Source organism: Gossypium hirsutum, chromosome A02 (assembly GCF_007990345.1).
Source record: "Gossypium hirsutum isolate 1008001.06 chromosome A02, Gossypium_hirsutum_v2.1, whole genome shotgun sequence".
Taxonomy (NCBI): Eukaryota; Viridiplantae; Streptophyta; class Magnoliopsida; order Malvales; family Malvaceae; genus Gossypium; species Gossypium hirsutum.
In genome coordinates this window covers 86,279,013-86,299,013 of record NC_053425.1, presented here as the reverse complement: position 1 = coordinate 86,299,013, position 20,001 = coordinate 86,279,013, and the positions used below count along the sequence as shown (strand labels likewise).

Sequence of the window (20,001 nt, the reverse complement as noted above, 5' to 3'; positions counted from 1 at the left end):
GACTTCACTTTTAGGTTAGTAACTACATTCACCATGTTCATCTTATTTTACTTGAATATCATATTCTAGCTACCACATTTTCTGCTACAACGGCTCGGTTATTTTGATAAATAATTAAATTTGCTGTGTCATTTTATATTTTTTTAATTCATCGATTTCATTTTATTTCTGTTAAAGTTTCCTTTTGTATTTTATACGATAATTTAAAAATTATAAAAATCCTCAAAAAAATAAAAATTAAAAAACTTAAAAACTTAATATTTAATATTTTAGTCCATATTTCAGTTAAAAAGTTCAACATTCAAAATTAAAAAAATTCCAAAAAATGGTAATCTCAGCACAAAAATTGTGAAAGAATAAATAGAAAAAATATGTTAAAATGAAAAAAAATTAAAATTAAGTATTAAAAACGCCGCAAAAAATTTAAGTTATAGTGGCGTTTGTTTTGAAAACGCCGCAAAAGTCCATAATTTTACCAAAAAAAGGCCATTATAGCTTAATTTTGCTTACCCGTTCACTCCCAAAAAATCCTGCTCACTCCCAAACTCCCTCTTCTTCTCATTTATGTCGCTCGCCCTAAATCCCCCAAATAAAATTTAGCTACTCTTTTTCTCTTATTACTCTTTTTCTCTCGATCCTTCGTTTCTTTTCACTGTCTAGATATATCCGCCTCTCTCATCTTCGTAAGTACTCTCACTTTGAATACTCCCATTTTCTTATTGATTTTGCAGATCGGTTCTCTAGTCCTTTCTTCGGGAGTAGCGTTGTTTATACGTTTGGTTGTTGTTGAAGAAGTGCTACTACCATGGCTACAAAGAATAGCGTTGGGGACTAGAAGGAAGCTGATTTGAAGCGAAAGAAAGTGTTTGTTAGAGTCGATCTGAACGTTCCATTGGATGATAACTTCAACATAACTGATGCCACAAGGATCCGTGCTGCTGTTCCCACCATCAAGTATTTGATAGGTCATGGCTCTAAAGTCATCTTCTCTAGTCATTTGGTACCTTTCTTTTATTCATTTTATTTAAATTTGATTTCTTTAATAAAAATTTTCTTTTGATCCCATACTGGTTTTTGGGTTTCTGTTTGCCTTTTGATATATCTGCATATTTTGATCTAGTGTTTATTGAGATCTTTATGGGTATTTGTGGTTTTGAGATTTATTTTTGATTGACTAAGCTAGATCTGTCTGAACCGGATGGAGGCAACATCATCTTTGTTTTTTGTTTAAATCTTTTATGTTCTATCTCATTTTCTTTTTAATTCTAAAATCACCGCACGGAGATAGTATTTATTGATTTTTGATATATCTAACAAGCATGTTCTGTGGCTGATATTTTCATAGTTGCTGTCTGTTTTTAGCTCGTAAATTGGTACACCTTTGTTTTCTCTTGATTTTTGATTTTAAGCTTGGTTTATTATTTGCACAATTTTGGCAGCAATAGTTCATCTAAAACTATATAATTGCTTTGGCGAATGTTAAGGTAGAATGATTCTTTTCCTTATTCCATTAAATGATAGTCTAGGCTCTTAAAGAATATCTGGGGCACGGGATGAGTAGGTGTATGTTTTTGTTTTGTTTTGTTAGGATGAGCAACCAGAAGTACAAGGACCAGCAGTTTTGGTCTCAACTGAAAGAGGATCAACTATTAGTCCAATTGGTATTTCTCTGTGTGTGTGTGTGTGTGTGTTTTCTTATGATTTAAGGGTTTTTTATTCATTGGATTTAGTTGAAAAATGACATATATGTTCATTGCAGTACTTGGACTTGAGGTTTTAGAACTTTAATTTGCATGAAACTTTTACTTGTAGGTCTCTTTTTGTCTGTCTCTTACTTTGGAAATTGCTCCAAAATTTTACATATTAACTCCTCAACTCCTCAATGAATTAACGATTTTTTATTCTTGTTTGCCTTTCTTTTTAATCTTCGCTTTGACATGATGTTTGATAGCCTAGTTCATTATTCTTCTTATTGATCTCTAGGATTTCGCCCAACATTGAAGAATTAGTCAAGAAGCTGAAGGTAAGGAATACTGATGTATATCTAATTTCCGGGGGCTTCCGCCAAATGATCAATGTATGCAACTATGCTACTAAATGCTTGAAAGACCATCTCTATTTTACTTTGTTCTGTTAAAGCATTCATGTGGTTTCATTTGCCCTTCTGATAAATGCAGATCTGAAATCACTTGCAATATTTTGATGATATTGAAAATAGAAACTTGAATGTAGGAAACTGGAAAACACAAATTTAGAGAGAACTTGCCATAAAATTATGAACAATCTTTTTCTCATGAATTTGCAGTAAGAAATTAGAGAACTTGTTTCTCAGTTTGGAGCTTGAAAGTATTAGTCAAGAAATTAACAACTCTTATTCCCAACTTCAAATTACTCGAGAGTAAAAAATCCCATTAAATAAATCTGCAGGAGAGTTATACTTTCATGATTAGGAATCATGAATAGGTAAAAGATGTTGCCTATATCATATGATGTTAGTTCTAAAAAAATCAAAAGTGCTGTTGAAGCTTAATCTTGTTTAAGTTATTAGCTGGTTAAGGATCGTAATATACCAATTTATGGTGGAAAAAAAGGTTAGCAATTTATTACCAGTTTATGCTAGTTTTAGTGTAAAGCAATTTGATTTTAATTTGTTTCATTTCTTTTTTATGTGGTGTAGGGGGTATGTTGGAATTCACAGTTCGGGATTCACAGACTTTCTGCTGAAACCGGAGCTGCTTCGATCAATTGTGGATTCTGGATTTGAACATCCTTCCGAAGGCAAGGTTTTAAACTCATGTCTGATGTTAACCTTCGTGAATTCCATGAATTAATTCATTTTGTTTTTCTTGCTTTTAGTGACTTATAATGGTGGGCAGTATACAAGTTTGGTGCTTTATTATTTTGATTTACTGTTTTGGATAAAGCATTTGTTGTTACATGATATGCTTTGTAGTAATCTTTGAAATACTTTGCCTTCAAATTATAATTTTTCAACTTAATTTATCTAGGCATGAAAGTCTTCAAAATTATCATAGCTTTTCTTTTCTGTTGATTCAAACTGTTCATGTAAACTCTTTTTTTTATATATACTTTTTTAATAAAATTTTTAATAATTCATTCATTCTAAGTTAGTTGGACTTGCCTACAGCTAAACATATAGCTTATATATGAATATGCTTCATCTGCATTTCCTGATTCACTTGATCTGGTTTGGTTGTTCTTTGATTCTGACTTGTTCAAGCTTGTATTATTCAGGTAATATCGATATCTATATTTATCATTACGACACGATAACTGGTTTGGTAATCTTTCCGTTAAAGGATCAAGAAGAACATTTATAATTTACTGAGTGTTGTTTAGGTTCGCAAACAAGATGCTGTATTTGGACTTGCTGTTAGTAAAAAACTTACTGTATTTTATTTATATTTATATTTAATCTAATTTTTATTATTTATTTTAGTTTTGATTCTATATTTTTATTTTTATTTAATTTGATAATGAATTTTAATAGAATTTTAATAGAAAATTTTTATATTTATATCATAAACATTATTCTTCTCAATATTTTGATAATGAATTTTATATATTTTTATATTTTTCATGACCTTTATAATATTTTATTTTTTTTTAAATTTTATGACCTTTAGCGGCTTTTTGGGAAAAGCGCCGCTAAAGGCCATGACTTTTACCTTCGTTTTTTCAAATAAACGCCGCAAAATTTAGCGGCGTCATCTATAGCGGCGCTTGTAAAAACGCCGCAAATAGTTTTAGTGGCGCTTAAAAAGCCGCTAAAGGCCTAAAAAAACGCCGCTAAAAGTCAGTTTTGTTGTAGTGACTTATTATATTTATCTCTTATTTTGGATGTCATAGAAACTATGTCTAGATCTCCACAATCTTGCCGCCCATCAAAAAGACAATGCACATCCGTCAATACTTCAAAAAGAGAATGAGAGGTAACATGCAAAGATCCGAACACTTTCAATGTAAGATGATAAAAAGGCTCTAATACTTTTATAACTCTTTGAACAATTTCCCAATCATCAAATGTAGGAACTCCATCTCCAGCAGTAAGGTCAAGAAAAAAATTATGGTCATCACGTACATATGATTCAAATGCACGCTCATATTTTTCAACCACCTTTAATATCATATATGTTGAGTTCCATCTAGTAGGCACATCTAAACACAATTGAGCCTTACTATCTATCATTTCTTCTTTTACCCGTTGGTTGAATTTTGTCAACCTCGATGGTGATGCTCTTATATACCTCACAACACCTCTAACTCGATCCACAGACACAGAAGCATCCTTAATACCGTATTGCACAATGAGATTAAGAATGTGTGCAATACATGTCATATGAATAAATTTTCCATTTGCAACAGAAGCATTTTGATGATTCAATTTCTTTCTCAAATATTGAATGGCAATACTATTGGCGGATGCATTATCAACCGTAATAGTGAAGATCCTCTCAATCCCCTAATCTAGAAGACATTTTTCAATGGCTTGACCTATGCTTTCACCTCTATGAGCGGATATTGGGCCAAAATTTATAATCCTTTTTTGCAACCTCCACTCATCATCCACCCAAAATGCTGTTAAAACCATGTAAGATGTCTTCTGCAATGAAGTCCAAGTGTCTGTAGTCAAACAAACTCCACTTATATCTTTTTCAAAACAATTCTTCATCACACTCTTCATAGAGTTAAATAAATCAAGACAATCCCTTCTAACTGTCCAATGAGATGGAAGACTAAATCGTGGGCATGATATAGAAAGAAAGTATTTGAAACCCTCTCCCTCTACAATTTTAAAAGGTAGTTCATTCACAATTATCATACAAACTAATGCTTTTCTAATAGCATCTTTATCAAACACCCATGTTGATAAATCCGTTGTTTCTTGGCTACCCTTCACAAATGCTAATTCTGATTGCTTCGGATTAGAAGTATTACCTCGAGGTCTTTTTAGGCATGTTTTAAAATGGTTATTCAAATTCATTGTAGAACCCGAAGTTGATTCCATGGTGTAAGTAACATCACATGCATTGCACCTTGCTCTCTTCTCCCCATATTTAGTCACAAATTTGGTGAAATGGTTCCAACATGCTTGTAACACCCCGAACCCGAGACCGACACCGGAGTCGGACACGAGATGTTAACAAACTTTGAAAATTTTTTTTTCCAGACACTGCCCAGTCTGAGTACTAGTCGCTTCAAAAATCATATCTTGAGTTTCACAACTCGAAAATCAGTTTTGTGATTTTTCCCTGAAACTAGACTCATGTCCCCACCTATGTATTTTTTTCTAGAATTTTTGGTCGGGCCAATTAGTACAGTTTATTAGTCAAAGTCTCCCATGTTACAGGGGTCGACTACACTGACCTTTTCCCATTACGACTTGGATATCTCTCTGCACAGAGCTTCAATACTGATGCCGTTTGTTTCTATGGAAACTAGACTCAGAGAGGAATCTATACATATATGGTATGACCCCTAATTATCTCTGGTCAATTTATAGTGAATTTCCAAAGTCGGAACAGGGAATCCAGAAACTGTTCTGGCCCTGTTCCACAAGAACCCGAATATCTCTTACTGTACTGTTCCTATGATTATTTCGTTACTTCCATATGAAAGTAGATTCATCAAGGTTCGATTACATAATTTATTCACTATTTAATTCCACTCCTACGAATTCTTGTGATTTTTCCAATCCACACCACTGCTGCTATCAGCTTCTGTTTTCAAAGTAAACCTTACCTAATTTGGGGTTTCATGGACCAACTAGGGCCTTGTCATACATAAGCCCACATATGATCATACTTAGCCATTCCAGTGGCTGATCATTTGCTCAACACTTCCATTCCAACTATAGTTACATCATGAAACCATCTATACATTCATAAACACGAATGGTCTAATGCCATACTCCACTTCTACAAGCCATTTTCGCATGGCTGTACACTTATACATTTCATAAAGTACTCGAAAACAACAATGGGTAGTCCTATACATGCCATATCAAGATTCAACCAAAATAGTACCCAAAAGAGCCTTTGATAGTGTGGGCGACTTCGACTTCAAGATCCCGAGTCCGATAGCTGGAGAACCAAAAATCTATAAAACAGAGGAGCAGTGTAACGAGTAAGCAATTTATGCTTAGTAAGTTTTGAGCAAGGAATTCCAGCATAAACAAAGAATAACACACATTTAGCTAAATGGAATATTTCATAATACGCAATTTACCGATATCAAACTTGCTTCACAACATTAACAACCCTTATGTACATACACAATAGACTAACTTAGCCGAAGGCCGGTAGCTCGTTTATCAACTGAGCGAACATTTATTTGTAAGGGCTCGATTAAATTCAACACATACGTAACATATCCCCATATTGGGATGTTTTTCGAGTATTCGCTGGAATTTTACAGCAAGCTCATTCATTATCAAATCACGTACCTTCGGGATTTAACCGGATATAGCTCCTCGTTCAAATGCCTTCGGGACATAGTCCGGTTTTAGTAACTCACACAATGCCTTCGGGACATAACCCGGATTTAACAACTCGCACGAATGCCTTCGGGACTTAACCCGGATTTAATAACTCGCACGAATGCCTTCGGGACTTAACCCGGATTTAGTATCTCGCACAAAGGCCTTCGGATCTTAGTCCGGATATATTCACTTAGCACAAAGCCTTCGGGACTTAGCCCGGACAGCATTCAAGTAATCATGCACATCTAACAATAATTCATGGCACATTCATATTTCATTTTCATTTGCGAAACTCAAACACAAGGCACATATCATCCTTGCACATTCGGCTCAATAGCCTCACATAGAGCATGATTTAATCACATCGTAATTTAAGCTCTCTTACTCAAGAACTTACCTCGGGTGTTGTCGAACGATTCCGCTAGCTATTCAACCACTTTTTCCTTCCCTTTATCGGATTTATTTCCCCTTTGCTCTTGAGCTTAATCAAACAAATAAATTGATTTCATCATTTAGGCATCAAAAAGATGAACACAAGGCACTTAGCCCATATTTATACATTAGACATTAAAGTCTCATACATGCAAAAATCATGCATCAACACAACATATTAGCTAATTTCTTTCCCCTTGGCCGAATATGCATGTCTATTTTTGGGGTCGATCTCAACACTTAATACACACATATACACACACTAGTAAAGCATCCTCCCCCTTTTCATCGATTTAACACATGCATTGCTCATCAACATGCAAAGTTACATTCGGCCTTAGCACACATCTTGCTAGCCGATTCTTCTCCATTTAGCAACCAATGCACATATGTGCTCACACAAAAATGCTAAAAAGGAGGTTCAAGAATCATCAAGCCATCATCACATGCATCATTAACAAGCTTCATATTTTGCATGCAATGGCATTAACACAACCTCCACCTAGGCCGAATCTTAACTCATCCTCATGCCTCATCACCACAACATCAAACATCAACCAAGAATGATGCATCCATGGTCAAGTGCCATTTCCATCACATAGCAAGATTTAGACCATGGGCTAGGTAGAACTCAAGCTAACAACTAAAACATGCATGCATCTCATGGAACATCATCAAACATACCTTAGCCTAGCTACATGCATGGCCGAATCTCTTCACCTTTCTTCTTCTTTCCTCCTTAAAATTTTTGGCCAAGGATGAACCAAAGGATGAGAAATTTTTTTCTTTGTTTTTCTTTCTAATTTAGGCTAAATGAAGGTGAGAAAGGATGAACACAAATTTTTCTCCTTTCTTCTCTTTAGCTCACGGCAATAGGGGGCAACCACACATTTTTTTTCTTTTGTTTCCATTTCTTTATTACCCATACTCCTTATTTTATTCTTCCATTAACAAAACATGTTTCATGACATGTTTTGCCCATCATTTCTTGTCATGGCCGGCCACTACTCATTAAGGGGGGGAATTTGTCATGCAAGTCCCCCCTTTGTCCACATGCACTAATAGGTCCTCACACATTGACCTATCACATTTTAGAATTTTCTCACATAAGTCCTATTGACTAAATTCACATGAAATCAACCAAATTGAAGCTTGAAATTTTCACACATTCTTAATTACATATTCTAGACAATAAGTATCACATTCAAACATTTCGGTGACTCGGTTTAGCGGTCCCGAAACCACTTCCCGACTAGGGTCAACTTTGGGCTGTCACAACTCTCCCCCACTTAAGAAATTTTCGTCCCCGAAAATCTTACCGGTAAATAGGTTTGGGTATCGTTCTTTCATCGAGCTCTCGGTCTTCCAAGTAGCTTCCTCGATCCCGTGTTTGAGCCATAACACCTTTACTAGCGGAACTCTTTTGTTTCGCAACTCCTTCACTTCATGAGCTAGGATACGCATCGGTTCTTCTTCATAGCTCATGTCGACTTGAATTTCAACCTTGATGGGCTAATTATGTGCGATGGATCAGATCGATAGCGTCGAAGCATCGAAACATGAAAGACGTCATGAATCTTTTCAAGCTCCGGGGGCAAAATCAATCTATACGCAACCGGACCAACTCGTTCGGAGATTTCGTACGGCCCAATGAATCTTGGGCTCAACTTGCCCTTACGGCCGAACCTGAGTATCTTTTTCCAAGGTGAAACCTTAAGGAACACTTTGTCTCCCACCTGATACTCGATGTCTTTTCGTTTCAAATCTGCGTACGATTTCTGACGATCCGTGGCTACCTTCAGACTTTCACGGATTACCTTTACTTTCTGTTCAGCATCTCTAATCAAATCAACTCCGAAAATTTTACTTTCACCGAGCTCGGTCCAAAACAATGGTGTACGGCATTTACGACCGTACAAAGCCTCGTAAGGTGCCATCTTAATACTTGATTGAAAACTATTGTTGTAAGCGAATTCAATCAAAGGTAAATACCGTTCCCATGAACTACTGAACTCGAGGATGCAACATCTCAACATATCCTCAAGTATCTGAATTATCCGCTCGGATTGACCATCGGTTTGGGGGTGAAAAGCAGTGCTAAAATGCAGCTTGGTACCCAGAGCTTCTTGCAATTTCTTCCAAAATCGTGAGGTGAATCTCGGATCTCTATCCGACACGATAGAAACAGGTACCCCGTGTAATCTCACAATTTGATAAACGTACAATTCAGCTAGTTTATCCAATGAAAAATCCGTACGTACGGGGATGAAATGAGCCGACTTAGTCAGTCTATCAACAACAACCCATATCGCATCCTTCTTACTTGCTGACAAGGGCAGTCCGGACACAAAGTCCATTGTGACTCGATCCCATTTCCACTCGGGTATCATGATCGGCTGGAGTAATCCTGAAGGCACTTGATGTTCCGCTTTCACTTGTTGACATATCAAACATCTCGAAACAAAGTCGGAGATGTCCCGTTTCATACCATGCCACCAAAATTGACGTTTCAAATCGTTGTACATTTTCGTACTCCCCGGGTGAATTGACATTCGGCTACAATGGGCTTCATTCAGAATCATCGAAATGAGTTCCGAATTCCTTGGAACACACAACCGATTTCTGAACCTCAAACAATCATCATCATCAATTTGAAACTCCGATTCCTCGTTCGGAAAACACTTAGCCCGTTTTGCAACCAATTCATCATTGACTTTCTGAGCTTCACGAATTTGGTGAGTCAATAATGGTTTAGCTTTTAATTCAGCTACTAACACACTGTCTGGTAGGACAGACAAATGCACGTTCATCGCTCGTAAAGCAAACAATGACTTCCGGCTTAAGGCGTCCGCAACCACGTTAGCCTTTCCCGGGTGATAATCAATGACAAGCTCGTAATCTTTCAACAACTCAAGCCAACGTCTTTGTCGCAGATTCAAGTCTCGTTGAGTCATCAAATATTTGAGACTTTTGTGATCCGAAAATACATGGCACTTCTCACCAAACAGATAATGTCGCCATATTTTTAAAGCAAACACGATGGCAGCTAGTTCGAGATCATGGGTCGGATAATTCCTCTCGTGAGGCTTCAATTGTCTCGACGCATAGGCCACGACTCGACCTTCTTGCATCAATACGCAACCCAACCCAAGTAGAGATGCGTCACTATAAATGACAAACTCTTTACCTGATTCGGGTTGCACCAAAATTGGAGCTTCAGTCAAATGAGTTTTCAGTTGGTCGAAACTTTTCTGACATTTCTCCGTCCACTCGAACTTAACATCCTTTTGAAGTAGCTTCGTCATTGGTGTGGCTATCATCGAGAAACCTTTGACAAATCGTCGGTAATAACCGGCGAGCCCCAAAAAGCTTCGAACTTCAGTAACATTTCTCGGAGGTTTCCAGTCAAGTATGGCTGAAATTTTGTTCGGGTCAACTCGAATACCCGACGCGGATACCACATGACCCAAGAAGCTAACCTCTCTTAACCAGAACTCACACTTACTGAACTTAGCATATAACTGCTTATCCCGCAAAATTTGCAGCACTAGCCTCAGATGCTCAGCATGTTCGGTCTCGTCTCTTGAATAGACCAAAATGTCATCAATGAACACCACTACGAACCGATCCAAATATGGTCTGAAGATCCGATTCATCAAATCCATAAATACTGCAGGGGCATTAGTGAGCCCAAACGGCATCACTAAGAATTCGTAGTGACCATATCTCGTTCTGAAGGCAGTTTTGGGAATATCTGAATCTCGGATTCGCAACTGATAATAGCCCGATCTCAAATCTATTTTTGAGAACACTGAGGCTCCCTTCAGTTGGTCAAACAAATCATCGATGCGCGGCAACGGATATTTGTTCTTTATCGTCACTTTATTCAGCTGACGATAGTCAATGCACAACCTCATGGTTCCGTCCTTCTTTTTCACGAACAATACTGGTGCACCCCAAGGTGAGAAACTTGGTCGAGCGAAACCTCTATCCGTCAGTTCTTGCAACTGAGCTTTCAACTCCTTTAACTCGGTTGGTGCCATACGATACGGAGCTATCGAAATCGGCGTAGTCCCAGGTACAAGCTCAATACCAAACTCTACCTCCCGAACAGGTGGTAAACCCGGTAATTCTTCCGGAAAAACATCTGGGTATTCACAAACCACCGGCACAGATTCGGGTTTCTTTTCTAATTCTTCGTCATCAAGCACATACGCAAGGTATGCTTCGCACCCTTTTCTTACATATTTCTGTGCCAACATTGCTGATATTACAGCTGGCATCCCCTCCAAGTCCGCAGACTCAATTCGGACTACTTCGTTATTTGCGCACCTCAAATCAATAGTCTTGCTCTTGCAATTCACAATCGCATCATGCGCGGTCAACCAATCCAAACCAAGGATAACATCAAATTCATCAAACGGCAAAAGCATCAAGTCCGCCGGAAAACAGGAACCTCGAATTTCCAGGGGACATTTCTTACACACTTTGTCGACAAGCACGTAACGACCCAAGGGATTTGACACCCGAATTACGAACTCAGTAGACTCAATAGGTAAAGTCTTACTGGATGCTAAGGTTTCACATATGTAAGAATGAGTAGAACCGGGGTCAATCAAAGCAATCACATTAGTATCAAAGAGAGTGAATGTACCGGTAATAACATCAGGCGAAGAAGCATCCTCGCGGGCACGTATAGCATAAGCTCTAGCAGGCGCACGGGCTTCGGATCTGGTTATATCATCTCTAGATCCTCTCTGACCACCACTAGCATTGCCCATATTTCCAGATGGTCTACCTCGAGCAGTGGTAGCACCCGGTCTCCCACTCTGATTTGCATTCTGTCCCGACAACCTCGGGCAATCTTTAATGAAGTGGTCAACTGATCCGCATTTGTAACAGGAGCGGTCAGGAAATCTACAACTCCCCGAATGCCATTTACCGCAATATCGACATTTCGTCCTGTCTCGACGTTCATTCCCAACACTGGCGACCGAAGTGCCTCGTGTACCCACAGGGGGTCGATCACGATCTCGTCCAAAAAGGCCCGAAGTGCCTCTAAATTGGCCCGCATCATCTCGAAATCTCTTCGATGTCTGTTGAAGAGACCTTCCCGAGGATCTTTTACGAAACTCTCCAGTTCCCTCATCAACTCTTTGCTTTTCTTTTCTAAGCTCTTCGGCTTTACAAGCTCGTTCAACAAGTACCATGAACTCTCGTATTTCAAGAACGCCAACGAACATTTTTATATCTTCATTCAGCCCATCCTCGAAGCGTTTACACATAATAGCTTCGGACGAAACACATTCCCGAGCGTATTTGCTAAGTCTAACAAATTTTCGCTCGTAATCAGTAACCGACATGGAGCCTTGCTTAAGCTCAAGAAATTCCTTCCGTTTTTGATCAACAAATCTCTGACTGATATACTTTTTCCGAAACTCAGTTTGGAAAAACTCCCAAGTTACTTGCTCTCGGGGCACAATAGAAGTCAGAGTACTCCACCAATAGTAGGCAGAATCACGTAGCAAGGAGATAGCACACTTTAGGCATTCATCGGGTGTACAAGATAGCTCATCGAGTACCCGGATAGTGTTGTCCAGCCAAAATTCAGCTTGCTCGGCATCATCGCTATCCATAGCCTTAAATTCAGTAGCCCCATGTTTTCGGATTCTGTCAACTGGGGGCTTATTTGACCTTATTTGGTCCGTTACCGGTGGTATTGTAGGTGCGGGGGTAGTATTTGTCGGGAATGGAGGTTGTGGAACAGCCATATTAGTTCGAATGTATTGGTTAAACCAATCATTCATCACGCTATAGAATGCTTGTCTAGCTTCATCATTCGGATTACTAGCATTAGGTTGAGAGTCTGCCGGCACTGTCCCTTGTGCGGGAGCAGGCGCTACACTCTCAAGATCATCAGCTACCTCTCGGTCACGATCGGGATCCATTACTATAAATAAACACATTTACAATTGTCAGAAATCACCACACTATCAAGTAATCACATAAAATGGCATGTATAGCTAGACCCAAAACATTACGGTAGTCCTAGAATCGACTAAACCGTAGCTCTGATACCAATTTAATGTAACACCCCGAACCCGAGACCGACACCGGAGTCGGACACGAGATGTTAACAAACTTTGAAAAATTTTTTTTCCAGACACTGCCCAGTCTGAGTACTAGTCGCTTCAAAAATCATATCTTGAGTTTCACAACTCGAAAATCAGTTTTGTGATTTTTTCCTGAAACTAGACTCATGTCCCCACCTATGTATTTTTTTCTAGAATTTTTGGTCGGGCCAATTAGTACAGTTTATTAGTCAAAGTCTCCCATGTTACAGGGGTCGACTACACTGACCTTTTCCCATTACGACTTGGATATCTCTCTGCACAGAGCTTCAATACTGATGCCGTTTGTTTCTATGGAAACTAGACTCAGAGAGGAATCCATACATATATGGTATGACCCCTAATTATCTCTGATCAATTTATAGTGAATTTCCAAAGTCGGAACAGGGAATCCAGAAACTGTTCTGGCCCTGTTCCACAAGAACCCGAATATCTCTTACTGTACTGTTCCTATGATTATTTCGTTACTTCCATATGAAAGTAGATTCATCAAGGTTCGATTACATAATTTATTCACTATTTAATTCCACTCCTACGAATTCTTGTGATTTTTCCAATCCACACCACTGCTGCTATCAGCTTCTGTTTTCAAAGTAAACCTTACCTAATTTGGGGTTTCATGGACCAACTAGGGCCTTGTCATACATAAGCCCACATATGATCATACTTAGCCATTCCAGTGGCTGATCATTTGCTCAACACTTCCATTCCAACTATAGTTACATCATGAAACCATCTATACATTCATAAACACGAATGGTCTAATGCCATACTCCACTTCTACAAGCCATTTTCGCATGGCTGTACACTTATACATTTCATAAAGTACTCGAAAACAACAATGGGTAGTCCTATACATGCCATATCAAGATTCAACCAAAATAGTACCCAAAAGAGCCTTTGATAGTGTGGGCGACTTCGACTTCAAGATCCCGAGTCCGATAGCTGGAGAACCAAAAATCTATAAAATAGAGGAGCAGTGTAACGAGTAAGCAATTTATGCTTAGTAAGTTTTGAGCAAGGAATTCCAGCATAAACAAAGAATAACACACATTTAGCTAAATGGAATATTTCATAATACGCAATTTACCGATATCAAACTTGCTTCACAACATTAACAACCCTTATGTACATACACAATAGACTAACTTAGCCGAAGGCCGGTAGCTCGTTTATCAACTGAGCGAACATTTATTTGTAAGGGCTCGATTAAATTCAACACATACGTAACATATCCCCATATTGGGATGTTTTTCGAGTATTCGCTGGAATTTTACAGCAAGCTCATTCATTATCAAATCACGTACCTTCGGGATTTAACCGGATATAGCTCCTCGTTCAAATACCTTCGGGACATAGCCCGGTTTTAGTAACTCACACAATGCCTTCGGGACATAACCCGGATTTAACAACTCGCACGAATGCCTTCGGGACTTAACCCGGATTTAATAACTCGCACGAATGCCTTCGGGACTTAACCCGGATTTAGTATCTCGCACAAAGGCCTTCGGATCTTAGTCCGGATATATTCACTTAGCACAAAGCCTTCGGGACTTAGCCCGGACAGCATTCAAGTAATCATGCACATCTAACAATAATTCATGGCACATTCATATTTCATTTTCATTTGCGAAACTCAAACACAAGGCACATATCATCCTTGCACATTCGGCTCAATAGCCTCACATAGAGCATGATTTAATCACATCGTAATTTAAGCTCTCTTACTCAAGAACTTACCTCGGGTGTTGTCGAACGATTCCGTTAGCTATTCAACCACTTTTTCCTTCCCTTTATCGGATTTATTTCCCCTTTGCTCTTGAGCTTAATCAAACAAATAAATTGATTTCATCATTTAGGCATAAAAAAGATGAACACAAGGCACTTAGCCCATATTTATACATTAGACATTAAAGTCTCATACATGCAAGAATCATGCATCAACACAACATATTAGCTAATTTCTTTCCCCTTGGCCGAATATGCATGTCTATTTTTGGGGTCGATCTCAACACTTAATACACACATATACACACACTAGTAAAGCATCCTCCCCCTTTTCATCGATTTAACACATGCATTGCTCATCAACATGCAAAGTTACATTCGGCCTTAGCACACATCTTGCTAGCCGATTCTTCTCCATTTAGCAACCAATGCACATATGTGCTCACACAAAAATGCTAAAAAGGAGGTTCAAGAATCATCAAGCCATCATCACATGCATCATTAACAAGCTTCATATTTTGCATGCAATGGCATTAACACAACCTCCACCTAGGCCGAATCTTAACTCATCCTCATGCCTCATCACCACAACATCAAACATCAACCAAGAATGATGCATCCATGGTCAAGTGCCATTTCCATCACATAGCAAGATTTAGACCATGGGCTAGGTAGAACTCAAGCTAACAACTAAAACATGCATGCATCTCATGGAACATCATCAAACATACCTTAGCCTAGCTACATGCATGGCCGAATCTCTTCACCTTTCTTCTTCTTTCCTCCTTAAAATTTTTGGCCAAGGATGAACCAAAGGATGAGAAATTTTTTTCTTTGTTTTTCTTTCTAATTTAGGCTAAATGAAGGTGAGAAAGGATGAACACAAATTTTTCTCCTTTCTTCTCTTTAGCTCACTGCAATGGGGGGGCAACCACACATTTTTTTTCTTTTGTTTCCATTTCTTTATTACCCATACTCCTTATTTTATTCTTCCATTAACAAAACATGTTTCATGACATGTTTTGCCCATCATTCCTTGTCATGGCCGGCCACTACTCATTAGGGGGGAATTTGACATGCAAGTCCCCCCTTTTTCCACATGCACTAATAGGTCCTCACACATTGACCTATCACATTTTAGAATTTTCTCACATAAGTCCTATTGACTAAATTCACATGAAATCAACCAAATTGAAGCTTGAAATTTTCACACATTCTTAATTACATATTCTAGACAATAAGTATCACATTCAAACATTTCGGTGACTCGGTTTAGCGGTCTCGAAACCACTTCCCGACTAGGGTCAACTTTGGGCTGTCACAATGCTGCCCTTGGAGTAATCTTTTTTTGAACATTTTCCTTGGTTTTTGTTTGATCATATTTATTTAGGGAAGAATTTTGTGAACTTTGAGTTGAACCATCTCGCTTTGAATCACTCATCTACAAGTAAACATTTTTTGCAATCACTAACCATGACCAATAATTGATTTAAAATCAAACTTAATAAATCAGCTAAACTAAAAATTAATTAATATAATAGTACAATAGCATAAATTAAACAAAAAAAAAGAATAAGAATGAAATTCCAGTTAAAAATGTGTCTTGTTACTTTTAGAAAAGTAAACCCTATCAATAGGTCACCCCTAGTTAGGTAGCCCAGTTTCTTACTAAATATCTATATCTACAGAACATAGATTTTTCATTTTCAAATTATTTTATGAACATCTGTTTTCTGGTTAATTGGCAGTTACTGGTTCAATCTTTGTTTTTGGTAATTAGTAAAATCGATTGAGGTTGTTGTAGACACAGACACTTTAAATCCAGTGAAAATTAGCTGGAATAAAAATTAATTAACAAAGTTTTTTAAAAAAATTCTTATAAATTAGTAAACCCCTAGGAAATAGTAATATCCTTATGAATTAATAATTTCTTAATTTAAATATTTTAAAACTCTAACGAGAAAATCATACGAGTTTTAAGAAATAAAGTTTCAATCAAGCAGTAAAAATTGATGTGGGGTATTTTTACTTCTTTAGATAACACTTAATAACACATTACAACAGTTTTTTTCCAATAGATTCATCAAGTAAACCCAGATAAAAAAATCATACGGGTCTGGGTTTTTATTATGAAAAACCATTGAATCAAAACACATTCTTCAAGATTTTGTTTTCCCTTTCCAAATGGTAAATCCCCCACAAGTTCAGTTTCTTTTTCCCTAAATGAATTGTAACCTTCTCCACAACAGCAAACAGGTAAGTGGAAAAGGAAAATAAAGTGAGCTAAAAATTATTCAATGGAGCGAAAGCGAAACAGATGCAAATAGAGCGAAAATAATTCAATAATTCAAAAATGTTTCAAGAATTTAAACAAAGATGAAAATAGAGCGGAAAATCATTCAATAATTCAAAAATGTTTCAAGACAAACCTTAAAGATGCAAAAACTTCGAGCTTAAAATGGAAGAGAACAAAGTGCCTCGATCAGAAGGAACAACAAGTCGATTTGGAGGTAAGGAGGTAAGGAGGTAAGGATTTTGATTTGAAGGTTTGAATGAAGAAGAAGGAAGAACCGATGAAAGGTTTATTTTAGGGGTTTTTTTGAGAAAAATATATTTTAGGGTTTGATTTTCGTAGAAATGAAGACTGGAAAGAATGAGAAAAATAATTTGGGGTTTGGACTTTGTTAGATGGAATTGGCTGGGGGTTTAATTTGGGGGAGGAATTGGGTTTTAGGAAAATAATTTTTTGGGCAGACGAGCTTGCGGTTGGGGAAATGGGATAAAATGAAATGTTTGGGCTTGGGGAAAATTGGGTTAAGTAATTAAATAAAAGCCTAAAATTTCAAAAAATTAAAAAATATAGTTTATATTTGGTTTACTCAAATTATTCGAGTTATTCGAATTAGAGAATTCAACTCGACTCGAACTCGAAATTCGAAAAAAATTCCAGTTGATTTGATTAATTTGATTAACTCGATTCGAATAATTAGAAATTCAAATTTTTTTCGATTTTTTCAAATCGAATCGAATTTTGCTCACCCCTAATCACAAGCTTATAGCATATATCATAGCATTTCATATATATTCATGATTTCACAATTTTAAAAATTCACAAGCAAACATATTTCACATTTAATCATAGGTGTGAGTACACTTACACTCGGAATTTAGAGTGGGGGTTTAGGCTACCTCTAAATTCTCAATTACACAATGAATCATCTACGAATAGCGATCCCAAGACACTCACCAGAAATATGCTTTCGCCGAAAAGTCAAAAGCTTAGACAAGCTTTTCTTTGCCTTTGTCTCTACCCATTGAAGGTCCTATAGACTTCGACACTTCAACAAGACAAACCACACAAGCACACGATCAACAATCAGTCATCGGCTCACCTTAAACAATAAAAAACAATAGCCTAAGCTACATTCACTTTTAACTAAAACCTTCGATATAAAAAACTTTAAATTCAAATATCTCAGCCTACACTAAATATTTTCGCACGAAAAAAAAATTCCGTTCATCTACATAATCATCTATGACAAATTCACAGCCTTTAAATTACGCAAAATTACACTTTTAAGGTATCGACATTTTTCTGCAAGTTTTGGCCATTATCATGAAAATTCATTAAAACTCAAGAATTCCTTAACTAAACTTCAAAGTAACTTTAGAAACCTTCTAATTAGATTAAAACAAGTCGAAAAACACTTTAAAACCAAGTGTTGAAACCATTTTGAAAAGGTTCGACTTTTTATTTTAATAAAATGAAAAACTGCGAGAGTCGCCACCAATCTTTTTTATGAGGTGTGATCGGGTCACCTTGTGATTGATCATTTTAATAAAATGTTTTGATTTACTAAAACAACAATTTTAGTCTACGAAATTCGAGAAAACGGGTCCGGGAGACAGTTACATATGAGGAAGGGTTAGCACCCTCGTAATGCCCAAAATTGGTACCTAATTGATTAATTAATGTCTTAATGTCGAAAGTCGAAAACTTGAAAAGAATTTAAAATACGATCCTTTTTTATTAATGTTGGTAAAAAATGCTTGAATAAATTTAAACGAGCATTAAAGACCCTCTCGTCTCGAGATAACAAAATGTTGGTAAAAAAACAAGACATTTGCACCCTTGAAAATAAGCTTGCCTTTTAATCATTTTATTTTAATTTATACTTTGATTTTTAAAAAGGGTATTCGATTGTTTAAATCCAACGAGAAAAAAAATCGAAATCCCGTAAGTTAGGGTACAACTATTCTCGAGTTTCTAAACACGGAATATCGCCTTTATTTTTTATTTAAAAATTCATGTATTTTAAAAATTTAAAGGGATATTTGTCTATTTAGGTTCGAGAAGAAAAATCGAAACCCCTTAAGTTAGGGTATGTTTTCTCGAATCTCCAAAATACCGGACATTGCTTATTTTGAAAATTTTCCTTTTTTAAAAAAATAGCTCATGCAATATTTAAACGATGTGTACTTCTCTTATTTGGGGTGTAGTGTAAAACCGACCTATAGATTTAAACATAATGCATCACGTAATGACGATGAAATAATGTGAAAATAGATATACGGGTAGAATATTAGGATGATAAATAACAAATAAATAAATGAATATCATGGTAGTAACAACATGGATGTAATAGTAATATGAACATCAATTTAAGGCATCAACAACCAAGTAAATGAAATTACTCAAAATAAATAAAAGGATGAAAATGAAATATACTTGATGAAAAGTAAATATAAATAAAATCCAATTAAAACATTTTCAAAAAAAAAAGAGTGCTAGAAGAATAAATAAATAAAATAAATAAATAAATAACATGACATAAATAATATTAAATTTACATATTTTTAAAGTAAAAGGATTATAAATAAATAAATGAATTGATAAATCAAGTCTAAACATAAAACAAGTAATGAATAAATAGATAGGTAAATATAATATATAAATATTATCTAAATTTTAGTATTTAAAAGGAAATAGACAAATAAAAATAAATAAATAACGAAATTAATCAAACTTGAATTAAATCGAAACAAAATAAATTTAAAAGGGAAAAATCGGAGAAAAATAAAATATCAGGCCCAAATTGTGACACGCGAATGAAATGGAGGACCAGATGAGATAAAATCCCCGTCCTTCAAAACGCATAACCTCAATATGGATTGTAATGGAACACTACAAAAATTACAGGGTAAAAT

The 20,001-nt window shown here is 36.6% G+C and overlaps 1 protein-coding gene across 18 annotated transcripts; it reads left to right on the top strand.

Moving 5' to 3' along the window:
- Positions 1-477: 477 nt before the first annotated feature.
- LOC107951637 (ATP-dependent RNA helicase WM6) lies at positions 478-3,459 on the top strand. Of its 18 annotated transcripts, none has more exons than XR_005905105.1 (5): positions 499-1,000; positions 1,440-1,484; positions 1,589-1,661; positions 1,984-2,023; positions 2,678-3,459. XR_005905105.1 is itself a non-coding variant. In XM_041081846.1 (5 exons), exons 2-5 carry the CDS (start codon positions 969-971, stop codon positions 2,961-2,963), a joined length of 333 nt encoding a protein of 110 aa, XP_040937780.1. In that variant the 5' UTR covers positions 499-683; positions 793-968; the 3' UTR covers positions 2,964-3,121. The 18 variants fall into 18 exon arrangements, 5 of the variants coding, with proteins under 5 accessions (XP_040937780.1, XP_040937785.1, XP_040937781.1 ...); XR_001698527.2 differs by having other exon boundaries at positions 1,984-2,077; positions 2,678-3,121; XM_041081846.1 differs by lacking the exons at positions 1,440-1,484; positions 1,589-1,661 and having other exon boundaries at positions 499-683; positions 793-1,000; positions 1,984-2,077; positions 2,679-2,778; positions 2,857-3,121.
- Positions 3,460-20,001: the final 16,542 nt, after the last annotated feature.